General features: G+C 37.2%; 1 protein-coding gene across 1 annotated transcript in view; it reads right to left on the reverse strand.

Annotated features, from left to right (window-relative positions):
• Positions 1-10,236, reverse strand: part of LOC115835472 (cilia- and flagella-associated protein 47-like) — a 35,930-nt gene extending 25,694 nt beyond the window's left edge. The window contains 2 exon segments of the mRNA XM_030814174.1: positions 4,605-4,756; positions 9,988-10,236. Of these exon segments, the coding sequence (XP_030670034.1) occupies positions 4,605-4,756; positions 9,988-10,236 (401 nt within the window).
• Positions 10,237-10,881: the final 645 nt, after the last annotated feature.

Genomic DNA, 10,881 nt, shown 5'->3' on the forward strand with positions numbered 1-10,881 from the left:
ATCACTACAGATGCAGCAGCTTATTGTTTATTTTAAAACAATCAGAAAACATTTCTAACAGCTCTAAAATCATAAATCTGACAACTCAGAATTGGAAGAATTCCGTGGAAATCAGAAACTACAGTAACTCAACCAACATAATAATATAGGCAGTATAAATAGCCCTATAAGCATCAAAAAACTAAATTCATAATTTAAAACATTCTGAAAGAAAAATCTCCAGGTCAGACAGTTCCACTAGAGAATTCTACCATTTCAATAATTGCTATCAATATTAAATAATCTCTTCTAGAATATAGAAGAGGGAGCATTTCCAAATTCATTTTATGAGGCTGGCACTGTCCTGATAGCTAAACCATACAATGACAATTAAAAAAAGCAAACAAATCAATCAATCAATCAAACGAACTATAAACCGATATCACTAATAAACTGGGACACAATAATCCCTAATAAAATATGAGCAAATCAAATTCCAGAATATATAAAAAGAATGATACACGATGACTAAAATGGATTTATTTCATGTATACAAGGGCAAGACTGATTCAACACTAAGAAATTAACCAATGTAATCCATCATATCACTAAGTTATGGGAAAAAATATGATCATGGAAATTGACAAAGAAAATGCATCTGACAAAATTTAACACTCCTATATAAAAACTCTGAGCAATTTAGAATAGATGGGAATTACTTCAACTTGATAAAGGCCATCCAAAAATACTGACAGCTAAAATTGAGGAAAGGATGTCTCACTGTTTTTTTTTTTAATTTGTTTTGTTTTTTTGAGACAGAGTCTCACTCTGTCACCCAGGCTGAAGTACACTGGCATGATTTCAGCTCACTGCAACCTCCACCTCCCAGGCTCAGGTGATTCTCATGCCTCAGCCTTCCAAGTAGCTGAGATTACAAGTGTGCACCACCACACCCAGCTAATTTTCGTATTTCTAGTAGAGACAAGGTTTCTCCATGTTGGCCAGGCTGGTCTCGAACTCCTGGCCTCAAGTGATCCACCTGCCTCAGCCTCCCGAAGTGCTGGGATTACAAGTGTGAGCCACCAAGCCCAGCTTCACCACTCTTACACAACATAATACTGAAAGTTCTAGCCATGGAAATAAAGAAAGAAGAAAAGATAAAAAGCATATGCTTTTGAATGGGAAAAAAACACACAAACGAACTATCCCTGTCTACAGATGACACGATTATCTACATGTAAGATGGCAAGGAATCTAAAACACATACAAAAACCTCCTAAAAAGGGAGTTCAGCAAGGTCAGAGGATACAATGTCAACAAACAAAATTCAATCACTTCTCTGTATATAGATAGCAACAAGGAATATGCAGTAACCAAAATTAAAAACACAATATTACTTGCAATCGCTCCAAAGAAAATGAAATAGTTATACACTTAACAACACATGTAGAGAATCTCTGGGCTGAAAATTACAAAATAGTGATAAAAGAAATCAAAGAAGACCCAAATAAATGGAAAGACATAGCACATTCATGTTTGGGGAGAATTACCATAGTAAAGATGTCTATTTCCCTCAAATTGATCTATAAGCTAAGCTCAATCATTCTCAAAAGCCCAGCAAGTTGTTTTTGTTTTTTTTTTTGCAGGCTCAGAAAGATTATTCTAAAATTTACATGGAAAGGTAGAGATATTTTGATAACTAAACTAATGGTGACAAAGAAGAATAACTCGTGAGGAATTATTCTACATGATATTAAGAATTACTGTATAGCAAGGGCAATTAAGGTAGCATGATGTTGGCAAACGTATGGATACACAGATGAATGGAAGAAAATGCAGAACACAGAAATAGACCAATGCAGATTATATTGAAGTGATTTTTTTCAAGGGTACACAATTCAATGGAGGAAAATAGCTTTTTCAACAAATTTGGTCAGAGCAATTGAACATCTATAGGCAATAATTAGAACCTCAATGTAAATCACACTTTATACAAAAATTAACTCAAAATATATCATAGACTCAAAAGTAAAACTTTAAAAGTTAAAAATAGAAGAAAATCTTCAACCATTATGATCAAGGATTAGGCAAAGAGTTCTCAGACTTAACACTAAAAGCAGTACTAATTAAAGGAAAATGGATAAATTGGACATCATTGAACATTTAAAAAAAAACCCTTTAGTTCTACAAAATACCCTGTTAAAAGGATGAAAAGTCAAACCTCAAACTGGGAGAACATATTTGCAAGCCACATAACTATCAAAAGACTTGTATCCAGAATATACAAAGAAATTGCAAAACTCAATAATAAAGAGCAATGTAATCAGAAAATGAGAAAAACACATTAACAGAGATTTCACTAGAGAGGGTACTCAGATGGCAAAGAAGCACCTGAAAATATGTTGTCAACATCATTAGCCATCGGGGAAATGCAAATTAAAACTATGGAGAGATTCCATTAAATATCTATCGGAATAGCTAAAATTTTTAAATAGTGATAAAAGCAAAAAATACTGGCAAACATATCGTAAAAGTGGATTACTCATGTATCACTCTTTGAAATGTAAAATGGTACAGGCACTCTGAAAAGCAATTTGGGATTTTCTATTAAACAAAATACTTAATTACCATATGACCCTACAATTACACTCATGAGCATTTGTCCCAGAAAAAATAAAAACTTATGCTCACACAAAACTTGTACAAGAATATTAAAGCAGTTTATTTGTGATAGCTAAAAACTGGAAACTGTCCCTTCACTCTTCAACAGGTCAATTGTTAAACAAATCGAGATATATATATATATAAAATAGAATACTACTCAGCAATAAAAAGGAACAAAATATTGATACATTCAACAACTTGGCTGAATGGCCTGCAAGATTTTGCTGCAAGAACAAAACAGAAGGCTACATAGTGTGTGATTCAATTTATGTAATATATTTGAGATGACAAAAATTTTAGACATAGAAGACAGATTAGCAGTATCCACAGTTTAGGGTTCGTGGGTGTGAGGCAGAAGGGAAGTAGATACAGTTGTAATAAAGCAACAGGAAGGATTTTCTTGTAGTATTGGAACTGTTCACTGTCTTGACTGTGGTGGTGGATACAAGAACCTACACAGGTGATAAAAAATGTGTAGAAATTAATAACACACATGCACACACACATGCACACACACATACACACACACATACACACACACACACCCCTTCAACCCTATCTATCACACCAAAAGAAGGGCAGTGCTCTCCTTATATTGCAACCATGGTGAGAAATAGACTTCTGATGAGAGAGGGCATATACTCTGGAAACAAGAAAAAAATCTCTGTTTTCAAGGACAGAAGCATCTTCAACCTGTCTCTCCATACATACCACAAACAAGCAAATCTGAGTGCCAGTCATAGATACGTCAAAGTGCAGAATGCATCCAAAACGGTTCTACTTAAATTGCAAAACACAAATTAAATATTTATACTGGGTTAATAGCTTGTTTTTTTCCTACCATGTGTCTACTGTTTGATTCCTATGCAAAATGGAATGATGTGCTAAATCAGAACTTCTCAACAACACAAAGAAAAATAATTGAGGATCTAAATTTAGTTTATAGAAATGAAAAAGAAAGGGTTTTTTTTTTTTTTTTTTGAGACAGGGTCTCACTTTGTCACCCAGGCTGGAGTGCAGTGGTGTGATCTCAGCTCGCTGTAGCCTTTACCTCTTGGGTTCAAGTGATCCTCTTGCCTCAGCCCTACAAGTAGCTGGGACTACAGGCATGCGCCACCACTCCCAGGTATTTTTTTTATTTTTTTATTTTTTGTAGAGGTGGGGTTTCACCATGTTGCCCAGGCTGGTCTCCAACTCCTGAGCTCAAATGATCCACCCACCTTGGCCTCCCAAAGTGCTACGTGCTAGGATTACAGGCATGAGCCAGCCTGAATAAAAGGGAATTTTTTAAAAGGTATATATCTAATACCATGTAATCCGCAGAAAATATTCCAAATTAATTCTGTAGGTGGTGGGCAAATACAGGCAAAAGAAAACACCTATGGAAACCACATTCTGCTGGGGAAAAGGAGGACCATACATGTATGTATATAAATAAAGAAACACTTTAAATTTTAACACTAACTTTGATAGATAAATTTATGATGAACAGAAATATACTTTTTAATATTAAAAAACAACAAATGAATCATCATTCATCCTGGTTAAATAATTTGTAACAACCAAGCCAGTCACTTAGCTCTTTTTTAAACTTACATCCATCCATATTTTTCAACCAGTCTCAGAAGAACAGCATTTTGATTTTTTTGAAACCAAACATTTGCCTAATTTAAAATTTAGTGAAGTGAACCTGACAATACTTTAAAATTAAATTAAAATGTGAATACAAGTTTGCAAAAATTCAATTATTAATACATTCAATTGTTGAACGTTATTTTTTTTAATAAAAATAACAGAGAATGAGGTTTCATTTCTTACAAACACTACAATTTTCTAAAAATGTGTCCTTTGAGTTCAACTGTAAGGAAACTATGTCATAAAAAATACAGAATATTCCTTTGACCCTCATTTTTATTTAAAGAGTATTCAAAATGTCAGCATGAACTATGAAGATTACATACCCAATTAGAGGAATTTCTGTTGTTTTATTTTCTATTGAAATAAGTAGTCGGTCAAAAGTGTCTTCGTTTTTATCAGGATGATATTCCACCATAGCTGTCATCTGAAGGCCAGAAGCAAGTTCTTTATCCAGACTTGTCAACATCAGTTTGAACTTCAGTGGGAGAAAGAGAATCAAATTATACATCTTAACACCTTATAAAAAAAAAATACCATGGCCGGGCACAATGGCTCACACCTGTAATCCCAGCACTTTGGGAGGTGGAGACCAGCGGATCATGAGGTCAGGAGATCTGACCAACATGGTGAAACCCCTTCTCTACTAAAATACAAAAAATTAGCCGGGCGTGGTGGTGCGCAGCTGTAGTCCCAGCTACTCAGGAGGCTGAGGCAGGGGAATTGTGTGAACCCATAAGGTGGAGATTGCAGTGAGCCAAGATCACGCCATTGCACCCCGGCCTGGGTGACAGAGCAAGACTCGGTCTCAAAAAATAAATAAATAAATAACGTGAGCAACTATAGTTAGGAGTGTTATATTATTATCAAAATACAGGCTCTATTCCTGCCCTAATGCCAAAGACTTTCTAATTTTAATTTTATTTTTAATTGACAAATAATTGTATATATTCATTGAGTACAATATGATGTACTAATACAGGTATACATTGTGGAATGAGCAAATCAGGCTAATTAACATATCCATCATATCACTTATTTATTTGTACTGGGAACATTTAAAATCCATTCTTTTAGCAATTTTGAGGTATACAATACATTATTTTTTTTTTTTTGAGATGGAGTCTCACTCTGTTGCCCAGGCTGGAGTGCAGTGGCGTGATCTCTGGTCACCGCAAGCTCCGCCTCCCGGGTTCATGCCGTTCTCCTGCCTCAGACTCCCAAGTAGCTGGGACTACAGGCGACCGCCACCACGGCCGGCTAATTTTTTGCATTTTTTTTAGTAGAGACGGGGTTTCACTGTGTTAGCCATGATGGTCTCAATCTCCTGACCTCATGATCCACCCGTCTCGGCCTCCCAAAGTACTAGGATTATAGGCGTGAGCCACCGTGCCCAGCCATACAATACTTTATTATTAACTATAGTCACCTTGCTGTACAACAGATCACCGGAACTCATTCTTCCTGTTTAACTGAAACTTTGTACCCTTTGACCAACATTTGTCCTTTCTCTGCCCACCCCAACCCTCAGCCTTTGGTAACCACTATTCTACTCTACTTCTACGAGTCTGAATTTTTGTATTTCACATATAAGTAAGAGCATGTGATATTTGTCTTATGTACCTAAAGACAAAGACTTAATGCTCATGTTTATACCTATCTGATTCTAGATATTTAAGATATGCTGTCAAGAGTACACAACTTGAATCTGACAATGCAGGTAGCTAAGAAACATATAAATCCCAATGGGCTACTTTAAAAATATAAGATACTTATAGAACTAACGTGGCTTCTATTCTAAGAAGCTTAAAATCTGAATACAGAAAAAAGAACCACCTAATAAAAATGTTGCTCAATCATATACATACATAATATATACCCACATGCACGTATGTGTGTGTGTGTGTGTGTGTATATATATATACACTTCTTTTTTTTTGAGACGGAGTCTCGCTCTGTCACCAGGCTGGAGTGCAGTGGCGCAATCTCAGCTCACTGCAACCTCCATCTCCCAGGTTCAAGCAATTCTCCTGCCTCAGTCTCCTGAGTAGCTGGGATTACAGGTGTGCACCACCATGCCCAGCTAATTTCTATATTTTTAATAGAGACGTGGTTTCACCATGTTGGCCAGGATGGTCTAAATCTCTTGACCGCGTGATCTGCCCGCCTCAGCCTCCCAAAGTGCTGGGAATCACAGGCATGAGCCGTCGTGCCCGGCCCTCATATGTATATTTTATATGCTTTATCCATGGGAATTTGAGCTTCATAACTTGGAGGAAATATAAAAGAAGAATATAACAAAGAGGATAAAAACACTTTTGTTCTAGTAAGACATTTGCTAGATGCCAGGAAAAATATAAAGGGAGAAAAAAGAGAAATAATATCTATTATGCATTTATAATGTGTCAAGCATTTTACATGTATTATCTTATATAAATACACTTCTACAGTCCTGCGAGGCTGATATTAAGGCTCTCAGTATATAGATGAGGGAACTGGGACATGTAAAGTATAATTAATGTCTGAAGTCGCTCAGGAAGTGAAGACTCAAAAACATATCTATCTGACTCTAAATCATAAGCACTTCCTCCCCTTCAACTAGAAAGAGTCCCTCTCCTGAACATATAATCTCTTTAAGGAAGCAGACTACAAACCCCTTGAAAATTAAGTATAAGCCAGGGACTAGTTAAGCGCCATGTGAGTGATACAGACATAAGTGTCATGAAAATCCATGAGAGGACATGATTATTGTGGGCTAGAAAGGAGTGTACCTGGCCTAGTCTTAGCGAATGGATATTAAAGGTGGAGAAGCAGCAAGGAAGGTGCTCATTATAGGTGTAAAAATATCTCAGACACAAGCAGAAACAAGAATAAGCAAAATAGTCTCTCAGAAAGCAGATAATAAGCCAGCCTCCCTGGGCAAGAGTCCTCAATCAGAAATAATGGAGGTTATGTTGAAAATGATTATTCAGGGATTCTAACGTGAGGCTGAGTCTAAATAGTGCTTTGCAGCAATTAAGGATATAGAGAAGTGGAGTGATTTGGAAGGAACACTGATGTGGGAGCTTCATGCTTTCAGCAAACAATGCTGATACCTCCTAACTACCACATTCCAACTCTCAACCCTCCTGCAATTGATAGAACAGAAGGAAAACAAGGGATACAATATTTTCCACGTAAGCCTTTGGGTGTTGGAAGTCCACATATCAGGTTTGGCTATCTTCTTGTAAGTAAGCTACAGTTTCAAGAAGGAAAACCAATGCTTCAGAACCATGTGCTTTTGGTCAAACTGCATGTTGCTGAGCACTCTTAGTGCGATGCAAATGTGTGCAAGGCACCATCCCTACTCTTAGCAGTTTATGAGCTGAAAATGGAGGCAGTACTAACATTTAACAAGAGGCATAGGGACACAAATTCAAACTATAAGGAATGTCTGTAAATGAAAATGGTATCCAGTGAGACAGAAATAATTTGGGGATAAAATAATAAGAGACTTCTTAGAGAAAATGAGAACTCACATTGACCTTAAAAGATGAATGGGATTTGGAAAGGGATGATTCTTGCAGATGACAGGGTATGAAAATGTGGGTGAGAAGAAAAAGAAGTCTGAGTCATAAGGGAGAGGGGGCAGGTATGAGTAAGGCTGGTCTGACCAGACCAGAGGCCACACAAGCCATAAAAACACTCTTAGATGGATAGTGTTGGTAAGATTGACGGATGTTACTGAAAATCAGTAATAGTACTCTCAATTCTATTTTCTTTGAAGATAAAGTATGTGTCTTCTTATTTTTCTACCAGCAATCTATGACAAATAGTGGGTATTCAATACATAGGCTCAATGCAGGTTCTTGAGTCTGGGTGAAAAACAAGCACTGCTATATGTTAGAGGAATCATTTTCTGAGTAATTATAATAGTGATGATGACAATGACCTTTCCACAGCACCTTGTTTTTACTTTTTCTTATCCCCCACCCCCACAAGATGCACTTTTCACTATTTATCTAATTCCCTTTATGGAGGATCAGGAGTGCATTTCATAGTCTTGCAACAAAGAAAAATTCACACTGATATTGGCTTCTAACTACTAAGCATATCTGGATGTTCTCTTGTCAATGTCAAGACTTGTGGAATGAATTGTTTTCCATTATATCCTAGATATAAACTGAAATAAAACCAATTATAATATTTTTCTTGTTACTGCAAAGAAACCATCCATACAAGTGTCCCCTGAACATCCATAAAACAGTGGTTGTCCACATCCAAACATTACCACCAGCTTGTTTCAAAAGAAAGTATTTTCAGATACACATTTAATTGTTCAATAAATATGTGCTAAGGTAGTAAAATAACACAGCCTTTCCCTAATTTTACAGTATCTGGAGTAAGCAAGTACTTTATGATTAAAAGAGGAGTTAATAGTCTCTTGAGATATACTTTTTAATAAAAATATTTAAATATGAAAATAATTAAAACCTGATTCCATTTATATGAAAGCCAAGGACAGGCTAAACTAATCTATGGTGTTAGAAATCAGAATAGTGGTCAGTTCCACAGGGTGATTACTCCAGGTACTGTAAGGAAGAAGCACTGGGGATCTTCTGGGGTGGTGAACATAGTCTATTATTTGATCCAGGTGGCAGCTAATGGAGATTATCTATCTAGCTATCTATCTACACACACACGTATTTATTTTTTTGTAAATTCATCAAACTTTACTTTTGAGATCTGTGTACTTTAGTGTAAGTAAATAATACATCGATTTTTTAAAAAGAGCAAAAATTAGAACATGGAAGTCATTTTTCTCATTGCTCTTCTAATCATTAACATAGGTTTTTCTACATATATACAAAGAAATATATGTAAATTTAATCTAAAATTGTGGACATCTTTTTTTTTCTACACATTATAGTCCAGCTGTATTCAACACTATTTTTTATTAGGAATATCTCTTGAACTTTTCAGTTATTTATTGCTTACATTTCAAAAATTCTTATCACATTTCCTATATCAAAAATTTGCCTGAGAAAATGTGATCATACTGAACTAATAACCTTCCATTCACACACATGATGTAAAATAACACAGTGAGATACAGAGTAAATTCTGCCCACTTTAAATTAGAAGATAGAAACACCCTCTCAGAACATTAACTTTCTTGATGGTTAGATCTGTACTAAAACCCCCTCATTCGTTTCTAAGTTCTATGAGGGCAGGGCTGTGTCCATTCTGTATTCCTCATGTCTTATTACCTGTTATATAGTAGGTGCTTAACAAATGTTTGTTAAAATATGAAATAATGAACCTTTCCACTAATCCTACAGTTCCTGGAGTTATGAGGCACTCTATGATTCAAAGGGCAGTTAATAGAGAATTTTGTTCTCATAATTCTTATGGCAACAGCAAAATCATAAAACCAAGTTGCACAGATTTTGGGATTAACAAGTTTCTAAACTCAGGTTGAAGAAATGGGAGGCTCTAGGTCAGCTTTTCTCCACCCTGCCCTCCCCATCTCCTAATCCTAAACAAAACAGAAAACAAAGAGGAAAAAAAAAAGAGCATACACACGGAAACCTGTCACTGTTTCCTGGGAAGCCCAATCCTCCCTCCATCCCCGCAGGAGCCAGATGACTACTCCCTGGGGCAAAGACAGACGCCATGTAAGGAGGCGCTCTCACAAGGTCCCGCTCCCAGCACCCCTTTGTGTGTCACCTGTGGCTTGATGGGCTCCTTAAATCGGATTTTCTGGTTCCAGCGGGAAAGATTATGCACAGTAATCGGGAGGCAGTACACCCTCCCGGCCACCGTGTCCAGGAACTTCACCTCAGCCGGGATCACCCGCAGCTGCATGTCTCTCCCCGAGCTATCCATATCCCGGGGGACGAGGGAACCCCTTTGGATGCTCATGGCGAGGGAACCTCTGTGGACGTTTATGGGGAGGGAACCCCTTTGGGTGTTCATGGCTGCCCTCTCGGTAGCCAGAAAACAGACGTGGATCCGTCCGGCCAAGGATTAGCGTCGACGACCGTCGCTAGGCAACCATCAGACGCCAACCGCTAGTTTCAAGCCCTGCTCTCATTGGCGCCTCCCAACTTGCGCGAGTTGCTAACGGGAATAGAATAACCGTCAAGTCACAGGTGTCACCAGAGTAACTGAAAAACGCTGCGGCAGCCCAAACGTCAGAGGCACCTCACTTTGCCACGGCCTGGCAAGGTATTAAAATCACAGAGGCTTATTGGGCATTTTCCTGGACCTCTCTTAAGACCAAGTTTAAAGTACCATGCATTTTAAAGAAATCTGCCCACAGATGCTCTGTAAACTGGCCTTATAATTCAATTAAAATTTAAATTTACAAAGAAAAAAAAGATCAGTGAAAGTGATGTGCCCACGTGGTCTATTAAGGCAGGAGGATATAACAGAAAGGGAGAAATATAGGAGAAACAAAGTCAGTGTCTGCTAGATGTCCTGCTCAGTGGTCTTCACGTCAGCGTTTCTGAATCAGGATGTTTCTTACAATAGCAAAATATTGGATTAATATAAATACCAATCAGTAGCGATGGATACAATAACTTACTGTTTGTTTATGATGAATAATAACGTAGATCT

This window comes from Nomascus leucogenys, chromosome 1a (assembly GCF_006542625.1).
Source record: "Nomascus leucogenys isolate Asia chromosome 1a, Asia_NLE_v1, whole genome shotgun sequence".
Classification (NCBI taxonomy): Eukaryota; Metazoa; Chordata; class Mammalia; order Primates; family Hylobatidae; genus Nomascus; species Nomascus leucogenys.